This window comes from Pithys albifrons, chromosome 3, assembly GCF_047495875.1.
Source record: "Pithys albifrons albifrons isolate INPA30051 chromosome 3, PitAlb_v1, whole genome shotgun sequence".
Taxonomy (NCBI): Eukaryota; Metazoa; Chordata; class Aves; order Passeriformes; family Thamnophilidae; genus Pithys; species Pithys albifrons.
Window position 1 is genome coordinate 60120168 of NC_092460.1, and position 14952 is coordinate 60135119.

General features: G+C 36.1%; 1 protein-coding gene across 2 annotated transcripts in view; it reads right to left on the reverse strand.

The window, feature by feature from the left end:
• TMTC2 (transmembrane O-mannosyltransferase targeting cadherins 2) overlaps positions 1-14952 on the reverse strand; it is a 240895-nt gene that overhangs the window by 28606 nt on the left and 197337 nt on the right. For both annotated transcript variants that reach the window (XM_071552136.1, XM_071552138.1), the window contains one exon: positions 9614-9695. In XM_071552136.1, the coding sequence (XP_071408237.1) occupies positions 9614-9695 (82 nt within the window). The remainder of the gene's footprint in view (positions 1-9613; positions 9696-14952) is intronic.

The following is a 14952-nucleotide window of genomic DNA, read 5'->3' on the forward strand; positions in this document are numbered from 1 at the left end:
ATTTTTGAGAACCTTTCTTCCTTCCTGAGTTGAGTGCAAATGTGTAGTCAGGAGTTTTTAAGACCTTTGACAGCACAGAACTGATTTAATACTTCACAGTCCTCTTATTTATTTTCCCCTTAACTATCTAAGAATCAGAAATAGCATTGAAGCCGCTGAATTCTACACCTGCAGCTTTGTTCAACCTTACTTTTTCTTGAAAATCAACAGTGTTTTTTGAGTCCATATTTGACCAAAAATTCTTTGAGCAATATAAGCAATCTACTGGAAAGTAAGATAAAAGTATGTATGTAATTTAAACAGCAACAAAAAATTTCCAGTTCCTAGAATTGAAAAGAACAATGTATTTTCATCTTTTATCAATTTTTTTAACAAATATTTATCGACAGAAATGAAAGCATACAGCTTTCTATCCTGTATAATTGTCTCTTTAAAATTATCATGAACATTTGTAAAGCAGTTTGTTAAGACATGCACCACCAACAATTTAAAAGCCATACATCTGAAGTGGTAGTTCTGCTGCTTTATTGTAATATGAAATGTATTAATTGGTTGGGATATGTCTGTATGTAATAATCTTTTATGTTCTGAGCACAAAGACATTAGTCTGTTGCTCTAGAATGGGCTTAACTATTCTTTGCAGGCACTGCGAGCTTCTATTTTACTAGATAAAAGTGTAATTTGCTTATTTTACTAGACAAGAGTGCAATTTGCCCCGATCTTTCTTTAGTTCTGATGTTCTCTTTTTTCCTCACTTTACATTCAAAGGTACTTTTTCCCAGAACAGAGTAAATTTCTGAAATAGCTTATCTTGTTGCTGTTGCTTTTGAAAAGAACCATCTTGAATGTTCTCAGAATGCTCTTGGTTCTGCACTTACTTGGGTTTCAATGACTTACACTTGCGTGCTGCTATCTTTAGTAATCCAAGCAAAGCTGAGTAATCTTCTGAATAAGAATGAAAAAACTTCCAACAGCACCATAACAGGAATTTGCTGCTAATATACATTTGTCACCAAGTCTTCCGCTTCTTATCCTCTTCAAAAGAGTTTTATACTTGCACAATATGAAAAGTGGCTCTATCTAGACTCAACTTAAAATCTATTAATAATAATATTCTCTAGAAGTTCTTTTGGCACATTCAACACTGAGGATTTGAAACTGAATATATGTTGGTGCTTTCAAAGCATTTCAAATTTCTACAGAAACCAGAAGAGGGATAGGATTCTGGCTTAACCCATGCATTGTATTTTGTCTTTGAAGCACAGTAAGGATGTAAGATCATGTCTTGAGAATTGAACTATATTTCCTGTGGCATAAGCAGATCCATCACTGAAGTCACAATCAACTTCAACTCTGCTGTGGCAATGCAAAGCAAAAGAGCAATGCAATCAGGGCTTTCTAAATGAAAAACTGAAACAGCATTCTGTGGAAGAAATGAGGAGAGACCTTGCCTGCAAATTGATTTCCAAAGCTTTTCAGGTGATGAATCAAGGTTGCAGATGCAAAGTCAACAGATATGACCTAATATAACTGTTTCCTTTAAGAGTTTCATAACAGATTCATTTGCTGTGAAGGAGCAGTTTCCAGAGCAAAGGAATATTTAAAGATCCTGCTTTCCAGGCCTGTTTAGGCAATTTCTTCCTGAATGTACACGTTGTGACAGGAAAAACCAAGAGAACTTATATCCCAATCACCTAAATGGTAGGAGCATTTAATTTTTTTTGCTGCTCCTTATCTCACATTCCATCTTAATCTAAAGCTGTTCTCTTAGTTTCTTGCTGGAAGGAATTCTGGAGACTACCCTTTCAAGTGGTTCCCATAGAGAAAATTATTTTATGCAAATAAAATATATAGAAACACTACACAAGCCAGTGGGTGCTGCAATATCAGTATACGCACTAGCTTGGAAAACACTTCTTTTTTAGCCTTTTCCTTTGTCTGAATAACTTATCTGTTGCAGTTGTGCTAAATGTACCACTGGATGTCATCCAGAGAATGATCAGAGATAAGAGAAAAAATTAACGAGCAAACCTTTGGGACTTGATGACTAAACGTGACCACATCTGGATCACTGGAAGCTCTCACTAAAACAAAAGATTAATGACCAAAATATATACTACAGAGACCTCATGATTTACAAATACTTAGGAATATTCTGAACCCTATGTCATTTCCCAAACACCTGGTGATGTCTAAGTTTGGAAATATGAAATTTGGATGACAAAAAACAATCAATCTTTGACAGCCTCATACTATCCCCCAAAAACTATTCTCATGAGAGTACTCATAGATCAAAACATATGATCATTAGCAAAGAAGTCTTCAGAGTTGTTTGTGTCATGGGCTTTTTCAGTTCCTGGAGAAACCCTACATTTTGGCAAAATGGGAGAAGCATAGAGACACAATTCTAGCCCTGTCACTGCTGTGCAATATCTATACCACATCTCTTGAGCAATCCAATATATTGTGCTGAGAAAGCAGGGTCAACCATGTATTTGACATGTCAGAATTACTAGATTTAAGGATAAACTCAAGCCAGGCAGCAGAAACATAGAAATTAAGCATTTAAGGTTGGTGACCTAGCTTGTTAGGAAATATTCCACTGCACTGCACTTTAGTGATTGAAAGTTTGGAACAAATAGTTATTATATGGGTCTATAATAATCTTCTTTAATGTTGTGTGATAACAGCCTAGAGAGTAACAAAAAGGACTTCATGTTGGTGGATTCTTCTGAACAGCTCAGCTTCTGGTATATTTTTCAGTTTCACTTTGGAAGTAAGAAATACTGTCTGTTATGTTAGTTCTAGCTAAGATTTTCTTTTATCAAAGTTATTAGAGAGATTTCTGGAAACAGAAAGGTCAGAAACTTAATCAAGTCTTTCTGCAAAACAATTACATGTCCTTCCCTTTTCGGGTCGAGGAATCCTGTCTTCCTGGAATTATGTTCATTGATATTGTAGGAGGAAGTACAAGCCAAAGATGAAAGTCAGGATCCTAATTTGATGACACTGTGCTCAAGATAGAAATACCCTTTCTCCAAAGAGCATATACATTCTAAAAACATGCATTATTTGAGTATCACAAACTTATAATTTCCCTACAAAATCATTGTATGTTAATGTTAGTGTTTCCAAAATATTTTAAATGGCAAAGCCCCTTTCATTTGCAAAAAGGTTCATGAGTGCATATTGGGAAGGCTGGCAAAGTGACTTCCTAATGGACATACTACAACTGGTTGGCTTTGACTCCAGCTCATCAAGGAATTTAATTTCTCAATACATAATCACCATGTTGGATCTGGTGTTCCAAATGCAGCAGATCCATGCACTCTCTTATTAATCATTTGGCATATATTGCATTCAGCTAAGCTGTCAGTCAGAAATAGGACAATTCACTCACTGGAATTATGGATTGTCATTCATTTCATTGACAAAAATAAAAACTGACCTTCCTATGGACTAGGATGACATTTCTTCCATCAACATAAAATTCTCCTGTAGAAATTAGTAAGATTTCATTAGGAGGTTATGGTTGATGTTTCTCTTTCTTACAAACAGAAAATCGACATTTTATTTTTCATTAGTATACTGTTTTTTTTCTTCATAAGATCTCTTCCTTAAGCATGTAAAAAAAATATAAAGCTTTCCTAGGCTGCTCTTTAGTTGATGAAGACCAAAGACACAAAGCTCCAGCACCGTGAATAATGTGAGTACATGAAAGAGTTGCCTCCACCCCAAATCTGGGTAGCCTGTTCCAATGCTTGACAACCCTTTCAGTAAAGAAGTTCTTCCTGATGTCCAACTTGAACCTTCCCCTGACACTACTCGAGGCCATTTCTTCTTGCTCTGTCACTTGTTGCCTGGGAGAAGAGATCAATCCCCACCAGGTTACAACCTCCTTTCAGATAGTTGTAAAGAGCAATAAGGTCTCCCCTGAGGCTCCTTTTCTGCAGGCTAACTCAGCCACTCCTCACAGGACTTATTCTCAGATCCTTCACCAGCTCCATTGGCCTTCTCTGGACATACTTCAGCACCTCAGGATCCTTCTTGCAGTGAGGGGCCCAGAACTGGACACAGGACTCAAGGTGTGGCCTCACCAGTGCTGAGTTCAGAGGAACAGTCACTGCCCTGGTCCTGCTGGTTACACTATTCTTGATACAAGCCAGGATGCCATTGGCCTTCTTAGCCACCTGGGCACACTGCTGGCTCATGTTTAGCTGACTGTCAACCAGCACCCCCAAGTCCTTTTCTGCTGTGCCACTTTCCAATCACTCTGCACCCAGCCTGTAGCTCTGCAGGGTGTTATTGTGACTCAAGTCCAGGACCCAGCACTTCACCTTATTAAGCCTCAGTCTAAGAAGAATCATCTAAGAAGAAAACTGAATTCACATCTCTAAATATATGAAAATCCTCACACTCACTAAGACATGTAAGCGTATGACTTAAGAATGAAAAAACATGGTGCTTGAAAATTATCTGCTATTATATTTTGGTGAAATTTATTTTGAAGCTCAAACTGCAATAGTTCCAATTGATTTTCAGGCTGTGACACAAGAGTGGTAAAGTAGTCATCTCTGGAAGTAAGATACATACAGAGTGCTCATAGATTTAGGTGAAAATTTAGGCATCAAAAAGGGCTAAAAGTCCTGTGCAGAAACAGTGCTTAGAAGCACATAGGATGAAATTGAAAAACAATAAATACAGCAGTTAACAAGTTAAACTTGTGTAAAAAGAAAGACAATAAAAGCAAAATCTATAAAAATAACTCCCAAATTATCACAAATTCAAAAATCAAAGACTGTTGAAATCAGTATATTTGGGAACATGGTAATTTTTCTTCAATGAGAGCATAGCTAATACACTTCAGTTTTACGTAATCTGAAAGCCTCTTTTTCATTTTGTTTTATATCTGTAACTGGGAATGCACTGAAAAAGGCAGATGATCAATGTGAACTGCCTAATTAAGTGAATGCATAATTAATTTAATGAGAATAATCCATTTTTGTAACAAAAAAGGAATTGTTAATTTAGAGTTATTAGAAGCAATGTATTATTCAAAGGAAACTATTTCAAAAGGAGGTCTCAACAGTGATTAATAAAGCAGATTTAATTTCAGCTTCCCACTGGGTTCTAGACTTTCCTATTCCAATTAAGCCATTACAAAACTAAGTGAGAAGGGACCTCTGTACACACATTTATCTTGAAACCTCACTCCTTTCCTTCTTTTTTCCCAACTCCATTTTCATTACATTGGAGAGAGGACATTATATGCTCTATTTTTAGCAAACAAGTAAAATGAAGTAGGCTTTAGTCATGTTTCTTTTGGGATTTCGGGGTGGGGGGTGTGTTGGTGGGTTTTTGGCTTGGTTTGTTTTTATTGCTTTTAAATAACAAAATATAAACTAAATAAAACAGTTTGGGAGGTCAAATCTTAGCACAACAGACATCCCCGTAGATTTTTGGTGGTTTTTAAGGGAAAGCTAGTACAGAAAGCCTTCAACAATTTCAGACTCCCCAATTACACTGCATTCTACTAAATGAAGAATTTACTTTTGTTTCTTTTGAAACAGACAAGCTCTTTAGTATTTCACTGTTCGAAATTCTCCTCATCCCTGGGCACTGGCAAAATATAAACATTAACTTTCTTCAACTTCTGAGATAGGCTCAGTGCATGCCTTTACTTCCTCTGTCAATACTTCCTATAGTCAATACTATATCCAAAACTAAATAGTCTCTGGGCCATAAGGGCACTGGTCTGACCTGACTCAACATTTCTATGTCTGGCGTATTTGTTAGCAAATTTGATGTACTGATTCTTTAGATGACATTAGGTTCTTAAAATATTTGAAGTTCCTTTGGACCTGTTGAGTTCATAGGTAGCTCTTTGTGGTTTCTCAGATTGTGACTTGGATTCATCTCATTTGATAGAGACAAGAAGCTCAGAAAGAATCTCTTGTATGTCAATGGGCGCCACTTCAATTATGTCATCAATCTCTTACTGACAGATGTTACCAAGGTCTTGCAGAATTCAAAATGACATACTTGAGTTAACTGCTCAAAGTAAACTGCGACGCATGAGAGCTGGTATCTTGAGTAGATGTGGGTAGGATATTTTGAAGCAAACCTTCCCAGAGGGAAAAAAAAGAAAGAAATTCAAAAATAAAGTATTTATTAAGCTCAACTTGTTTTAGTAAAAACTGTTCTCTTTAAGTTGTCTTTAACAAATGTGTATTAAAATATCCAATTGAAAGACTCAAACTTCATAGGAACATTCAAATTTAGTAACCAAAAAACTTCCTCCAGTGTTTTAGTTTAAAAACCTGCATGCTGTGCCACAAAAATAATAGTTTAATTGTCAGAGAATTAAAAAAGAAAAAAATTGCATTGGTGCTTCAGCACTCTTTCCACTGTCACTTTTTCCTGATTCATATGAATTTTCTCTCTTTCATCTGGGAGGTGGTTTTGGTTGCATGCTGTGTACCTGAGCAGCTTCTATCATATCACCCATCAACACTCATATATTTATAAGGCATTGGTTTTGCACAAGGTTCAGGTAATCAGATAACTGGCATATGAGAGGGGGAAAAGAAAAAAGGGGAAAAGAAATATGGTCAGGTGAGCAGCTGCCTGCATTTCAGTCTGAGGGGGGACTGCCATTCTCTCTGGTCACTAGAGGAAAAGCCACTTTACCTTATGCTCAATGAAGTGGCATTGTGTCAACAACCTAAGGGGATTTATAACTCTTCAACTTTTTCCACTAGTTCTCCCTTCAGGCATCTTCAAGTATAATGAGTCTGGGAAACCCTGCTTCAAGCCTAAGCCCATTGAAATCCAAAGTCAGCAATGTATCTACACAAAACTGATTGTCATGCTAGTTTGAGCAGAGAAATGTGCTGTGGTGGTATTATTCAAGGAGCAAACATGAAACTGTTCACCTCTCTCCAAATTTTCATGTGACCAAGTAAGTTGCCTCCTGCCCCAAATCATACCTAAAAATAGCTTTGGCTTAAGGCTTGAATTAAAGCACATTATAATACAAATGTAAGTCACTTAAAAGATACAGCACATTGACAGTCTGTCTCATAGCTCCAAAAAAAAAATGTCCAAAAGGTTAAACGTCAAAAAAACCATCTGCATAACCTGGGAGCACAAATTATAAGGGTGTGCAATCCATGTGCACTTGGAAGAAAATCTTCAGTCCATTTATTTCTGCTAGTCCATCAACACACTGCTGTGTCCCAAATGACCACTCTTTTCATTTGGCTGTTTTGTGAGGTATGTGTTTTTTTAGGACTCATGCCAACTACTTTATTCTCTGTTCCAACATCTTCATGCTGAGGAAAAAAAAAGTAATTTCTAAGATTTACATGCAAAATACAATGTATTTCCCCATAATTAAATGCTTGGCATACAGGATGTAGAATGTACCTGTGACAAGGTGCTGGAATAAATTAATGAGATGGAGAGATAAAGTGTTCCCACTAGGGATTCCCATGTAATATTTGGAATGCCCTCGGTAACACACAGTACACAGTCCTCATCAATTCAAGAAATAGGTGGAAGGGAAAAGAGAAATAAAGCTAAAAAGAAAAGAAAGGAAAAAGGGAAAGAGAAAAAACAAGAACAATTTATTTCAAATTTTACAAAGTCCTGTGCCCAAAATGACAAGGATTTGCAATCAGCTGTACTCTACAGACACACAGGCCAAGCAGAAGTAGACCGTATCTTTCTCAAAGATACTTTGATATAAATATAGAATAACATCACTGATTTTGGTAAGACTATCAGAAGTCATAAAATGAAAATGTTTCTCATGCATTCAGAAGTGTTCTGGGTGTATAATGCTCCATACAGAGAGCTAGCAGCTCTACAGAGAACCTTCTTGTGTCTACTGCCCTTCAACATCACAGTGTACTACGCTGTCATTCCAAACACTGACTAAATTTTGCCCTTCAGTCCTAACCTACTGAGTAGAACCTCACTTACGTTGCAGCAATGATCTCTGCATGAGAACAGAACCCACTTTTTGAACCTGGGGCACAATAAAGGAAAAGTTTGCTAATGTTTTTAGGGAATAATCTTAATTAGGAAACAACACACTATTTTAACATTGTAACCTGGTAATGAAGAAGTCAATATATCAGACATGAATGATGATTTGAATAACTGTTCTTTTAGTTTATAGGGCATTTGAAAATGAAACAGGGAATATTGCAGGGAAGGACAGGCAAGTAGATGAAATAATGAGAGAGAAAAAGAAAAAAGTCTAGATCTGTAATAAAACACATACAATCCTAATGTCATTTGCTGAGATGCAATGTGGAGACCTACCCTTGAATTTGTATGTAAATAAGATTTCCTGATAGATTTCTTAATAACAAAGGCTAGAAGGGGGTTGAGTAGGATTCCAAGAAACAATCAGCTATAACTTTTCCTCATAATCTTGAGGTATCAACTGTACTTATATCCAACTAAAATAATGGGACTTCTGTGCACAAATACCTCTATCACATTTACTTGTACAGACATAAATAGAAGACAAAGTCAAAAACTGCAGTGTTTCATAATGCAAAATAATGCAACACTGGATTGCATTAATTTAAATACAATGACTTGTTCTATGTCCAAAGTTCGATTATGGGAATCTAACAGAGAGAATTTCATATTGCATAGTACCAAACACAAATACAAACACAACATGTGTGCAATTCAGACAAAGATATCACACAGAGTAAAAGTATAGTTATTATGTGAGACTAATTTTCCCTTTTGGCCACTCATTTTTCTTTATTTTACATTTTCTAGTTAGAATCAGAAGAGGAAATTAAAACAATATACAAAGATATATATACTGTGTTTGTGGTTCCCTACTTTTTTCCTAAACTAAGATGAAACTTATTTCTTCTTTCTGTATTTTCCAATTGGGACTACATAGAATGCACTTTAAGATTTATCTATTATCAGCTTTAAAATACAATAAGAATTAGTGCATAAAGATAAATAATTTTGGTTCCTTGTGACTAAACAGAACTGGAAATATTCTTTGCACATGTTCCAAAACCCATCCAAAGCTACAAAGATACCTTCAAATTAACTGTGCTGTAAGCACATGCATGGCTTAGGAGGAAAGATATAGCCAATTTGTCACAACCTGTTGTAATACTTAAGCATTTCAAGCCAAGGAGGTGCTGGGAAGGGGTGAGATGTAAGGCCCATAAGACGCTGTGACATATAGAACTCACACACATCAAAGTAAAACTTCTAGTTGCCCACCCACCGGCAACCAGTGAAGTTAGGCCAAAACTATTAGCAATAATATTCCAGGCCATGAAACTTTGACATATGGCAATAGTCACCTTTGTTCTTTTTCAGGGAGGCAGCAATTCTGAAATACCTCTCACAGGAGGAAAGCTATACAAAATATGAAATTCTTCAGCTCTCCCTCTACAGTGATTAACAAGTTGAAATGGAGATGAAGTTATACATGGTAGATTAGTTTCTTTCCCTTTAAAGAAGATATTTTGCCAGTAGCACTTTTCAAACCTTTAATCGTTTGGAGAGATTAACAGCAAGCCTGTAAAACGTGTGGAAACCCTGTCTATCTGAAACATACCATAATGCATGTAGCAGTTTCCTTTGGTGGGATCCAGCTGAATAGCCTTCATGAAGTACTTTTCTGCTTCACTCTTGCGTCCCTTAAAAAAAAGGGGGGGAAATTATTTTAACAGTGTGTCACCATGGAGCAATCATGTACAGTTAAAACTTCCGAATTCCAGGCACTAGAGAAAAACAACTACTATTATCACTAGATTTCACCTAAATAAGTACGAACGTTGAAGTGTTACAGGAAGTTTTGTGGTCAGCTACTTCATGCTGCAGATCTCCAGACTGAGGAAGAAATGTGTCCAACATCATCAATGTCCAAGAAGTAAGGAACCAGTAGAAATGTGTTGCAAAAAACACTGTAAAGGGCTTTGGGTGAACACCAAGCTCCATGCTATTTTTCTGGACAAGCATTACACTTACCAAGCTAAAATCAAAAGGGAAGGTAGGATGGAGTCATGCTCTTAAAAAAATTAAAAAAAGAAAGAGAAAAATAAAAGAGGTAGGGGAGGTGTTAGGAAAAAGCATGTTTTGGTTCTATGAAATTATGGAATCACAGAAATTTTCAAGTCGGAAGGGACCCATAAAGATCACTGAGTCTAACTCCCTGCTCCTTGCAGGACTACCTAAAACTAAAGAGCAACATCAAGATACACCTTGAGTTCTGACAGGCTGGGTGCTGGAACCACTTTCCTACATAGCCTGGTCCAGTGACCAGTCACCTTCTCAGTGAGGAACTTTTTCCCAAGGTCCATTCTGAACTTCCACTGATGCAGTTTCATTCCATTTCCTCATATCCTAAATAACACTACATATATAGCCAAAGGCAAGGCTAATAGAAAGGTACATAACTAGAAAATATTTTGGATTTTAGTGTGGAATATAGAGAAATATATATTTCTGATTTTAATGTGAGAAGTAACATTTCATCAGAAATCGATTCTGTCAACCATAAAATGAAACTGTAATAGAAATGATAATTACTAAAGACAGTGGTTAGGAAAAAAAAAAACAAAATAAAGACCCAACAAAAATGATGATAAAATGAGCAGACATTTTTTAAGGCACAAATTTCCTTATCACTGACATCACCAAGCCACTAAAGTTGCATTATTGGGTCCAAGTGCCAGAGCAGATCCATTAGTGGTCATTACTCTTGAAGAAAACAGCAATATCAGATTAACCTACTCTGATACTCAAAACATGAATCACCGTCACATATTCAGTAAGATACCTGGAACCTGTTTAACCCTAACCTCATGAAATTAGTTGCTGTGGTTTTATAAAATAGAAGGCCTCCAGAATAAAGAACAACTAAGCTTAACCCCTGTGGAAGAAAGGTATTGTGGTCTGCACCTCTCAAGTTGCCTTGAGTGTTATTTCACAGATATAAGCATATAGACTTTCTCAAGTTTTGTGGTCTGGAAACAGACATGGCGTTCATCCTGCACTATCCCACAAGTTAACATAGGAATAATAACAAGGTCTGTTCATGATTACAGCTGCTCCAGATTCTCAGTATTTCCCTCAAGGGCCTTAGATACAATAAAATAGACAGAAGGAAGTTGCATAGCACACCAAGAACTGTATCAAGACCAGGTTCCATCAAAACCAACACAGAAGTCATATTTCAAGAGATCGTCCTGGCATAGATATAAGCAGTCTTAACATTTACAATATTCCAGTTTCACAAAATGAATGTTCATTGGAGGTAAGAATTTAGCCATATTATTTAGTAAACTTTCTTTGGCAAACTCGTATTCCTTAAAGTCAAATCCATGTGGTACAAGATTCCTGCCACATGGTGCAACTACATGACAGAGTACATTCTCTTATACTGCTGTGGCTCATCCCTGCTTAAAAAAAAAAAACACAAACAAACAAAACAAATCAAAACAAAAAACCCAACCCAAATGAAAAAAACCAAACCAACAAAAAGATCCCAACAAATGCACAAACAAAAAACCACAGCCCAGACTGATTTTTCTTCTGCTGCTAGTTCAGTAAAGATATATCTAAAGTTTAAACACAATTTCTGTTTTCTGCGGTTTTTTTTGTTTTTCTTTTAATGTGATACAACGATAGTTGAGAACAAGAAGTGAAGAAGAAAATAATCACCGATTGAAAACACAATGCAAATTTGGGTCACTATCATAATTATTCAAATTAAAATAATTGGCGGGGGGGGGGGTGATAATCAAACTTTAATTTTTTCACATTTAATGCCAAGGTTGGCAGTTGTGATCTGGCAAAAGTTACAATGGCATATTTAAGTCCAGCATTGCAGCTTCAAAATGACGGGCACCAAGCATATGTATCATTAATACTGACAGAATCTACATCTACATATTTTGCATAATTGCTTTTTTTAACACTAACATAATTAGTTTTAGCTGGCTGCACTCTGTGTCTCTTTCTACCACATAAAAGGACAGTTCATTGAATACAGTCACAAAATCATAGCTTCTGCCTACAGAACTAAAAGGCCACAAACATTTGTCAAACATGATTAATTTATATTTACTGGAATCACCAAAAATACATGACTGTTGCACTCTTTGTGGCACTTTCCAAATGGTTTATTGCACTCAAGTTAAGGCCAGTCAAGAGACCTGGAATACATAATGATGACAGGTGCTAGCATACATATAATCAAAGAACTGTGCTATTAACAGGGTCAAATGGTGATTAAAGGAGGGGAGAAAAATCTTGAATTATATCTGCCAAGACAAAGTTATCTGATTAAAAATGATTAGGAAAGCTCTATTTGTTCATGTCGACCACCATTTTCATATATCCACATTTGTCAGAAATTAAAAAAAAAGAAAAAAGAATAAAAGTATTAAAAGTGTTTTCGTGCAGAATGGCATTGTGACAAACATTTCAATACATTTTCTTTAGTGCTGTCTACTATGAAAATGTCAGTACCTCAGAATAGACTAAATACGTATTATTTTTTGTGTCAAATTATGTAAAATTCAACCACTTGACAGAATCAGGCTATTTCATTATTAAAATTTAGTATTTATCAACTTTTTTTCAACTATCCAGTGTATACCTTAATTACCACAACAGAATGTATGCCCTATGTAGTTAGCTTGACATCAATCCCTGTCATTGCTCCTTTCCTGCTGCTGTGCTTTTGGTGCTAAATACAGTAATGGCATAAGGGAATAAAATTCTGACCTTTAAAGAAAATCCAAATAATTTTTTAAACAGATGGAAAGTACCAGTCTGGGGCAGAGAGGCATTTGGTGTGCATGTTCACTGTTATGTATGCAGGCATTGAGAGCCACTGGAACCCTTACAATTTCTAGCAGCAGAGTGTGCAGTCATATATGCACAACGACATGCTTTGGCAAATTCACAAAGCAAAAAAATGTAAGTTTACAACTGTATGATAGTAGACTTATTTGAAGGATAAAAAAGGTATTCATAAATTTTAATGAAAATACTTGATGGCTCTAGGATCAATAATGGCATGCAAAATACCTTTCACCTGTTGCTCACCAGTTTACATCCAGCCCAGGAGGTGTAGCTAAAGAAAAAGTGTTATTTGACAGCTACTGGACTAGTCAGGACAAATGAGTGGGTGGTCCTAGTCCAAGCCCTAATGGAGATTCTCTGCACAGATGCACAGACATAACGACATATTTATGGTTTTTCAGTACAGAGACTAACAACAGCAAATCATAAAACAATTAATGTGAATCTCATTGCTAAGGAAAAAAAACCCTAAAAATGATGAAGACATTTTAATAATTTTAATTGATTTGGAAGAGTGGGATGATATTTGCCTTGCTGGACCCGGACCTAAAGCATATAATGAGGGCAAACTTTCACTACTTTTCCATTAATAAAGAAAACTTCAGTTTCCCTCTCTCACATCCAAAAAAATTCAAATTGCCTATGATTACCATTTTCAAGCAACGTCAACAAATTTTAAAGGAAAAAAAATAAAAAGCGCAGCTAAGTGACACAGGGCTCTTACAACATTGCACACAAGTTGTCCTGGCTTTCAGAAATACCTCACTCTCCACAAATCATGCAGACTTCAAATCAGAATGGCTAGTTGCTCGCAGTTTCAGAAGCCAAACAGTTAATTGTTTATACACTAATTCATAGGCTTGATTTTTTTTAAGGCTGGTTCTTTGTAGTTGACTGCAAAAGATTTTTTGTTTTATTGGTTGTTTCTTCCCTAAAGACCAGAACAATGTATCTGTCCGTGCTAATATGGTCAGACATATTGCTTAACTGGGCTTTACTACACATCACTGTTACGATCACCGCAATAAATGAAAGAGAGCTAGCTAAGGGCAGCTGATACATTCGTGAAGGCTGTATTTATCCTTAAAATATTAAAAAGCCGAGGACAAAACTACCATTTTGATATCCACCCCAATTTTTTTTCCCCACTTTGCTGGCAGACTGTGCCAAATTCATGTTGAGGCAGCTGTTGTACTTCAGGCTGCTGGAGGCCCAGGGACCCCAAGATGTAGTAAAACTGGAAAATACTAATACAGCTGAGCAGCTCTGAATAACCCTCTTGTGGAAACTATGATGACACAGTGGCACCCAGTAAGGTGGTTCAACAAATTAGGTGGTCTCTGCAATTTGAACCAACTATATTTAATAAATATTCATCATTCTCCAACATTTACAAGGATTTCACCAATAGGAGAGAGACTTCATTCTTCAATATAGGAGGTTTTTGTGGTTTTTTTTCCCAAGCTTTAACTGGTAATTATGTCATTGCATAAACAACTCAATTTGTGCCACAAATGCATTTGACTGTCATTTCTCACATCTGTTCAATTTCTTTTTTTTTTTTTATTTTGGCAAGCATTCACATTTTTAATTGATTTATGAAAGGTTGATTTATGGAAGGTTGATTAAACAGTGGACACTGAATGTATTAAAAAAAGACTATTTTACATGCTTTCTTCTTCCTCTCTAAGACATTTTAAAGTCACAGACAGACTACACAAGTGAACTGATCCTGTGACTTTCTATGTTTACTTAAGTTATTGCAAACCTGCATATCTTTTTCATAACCAGTTCCTTTTGCCTTACAAAAGTTGTGAAGGGATAGGCAGAACACAATTTAAGTGGTGTGACACTGAGTAAATTAGTAATATACTCTTCAAAGCTTTTACTTAGCTGGACTAAGGAAACAGGAACTCAAGAGTTATGTCTTACAGTCATGTTATTAACACAGGCAAGCTTTCCACCCCTTCTCTAAATATTAATAGTTAAGAAACAATTTTAATATCTAGCATTTAGTTGCTAAAGGTATTCTTTCTTTCCCTTTATTTTGCTGTTATTTCTACAACTCTTCCCTCTTTACCC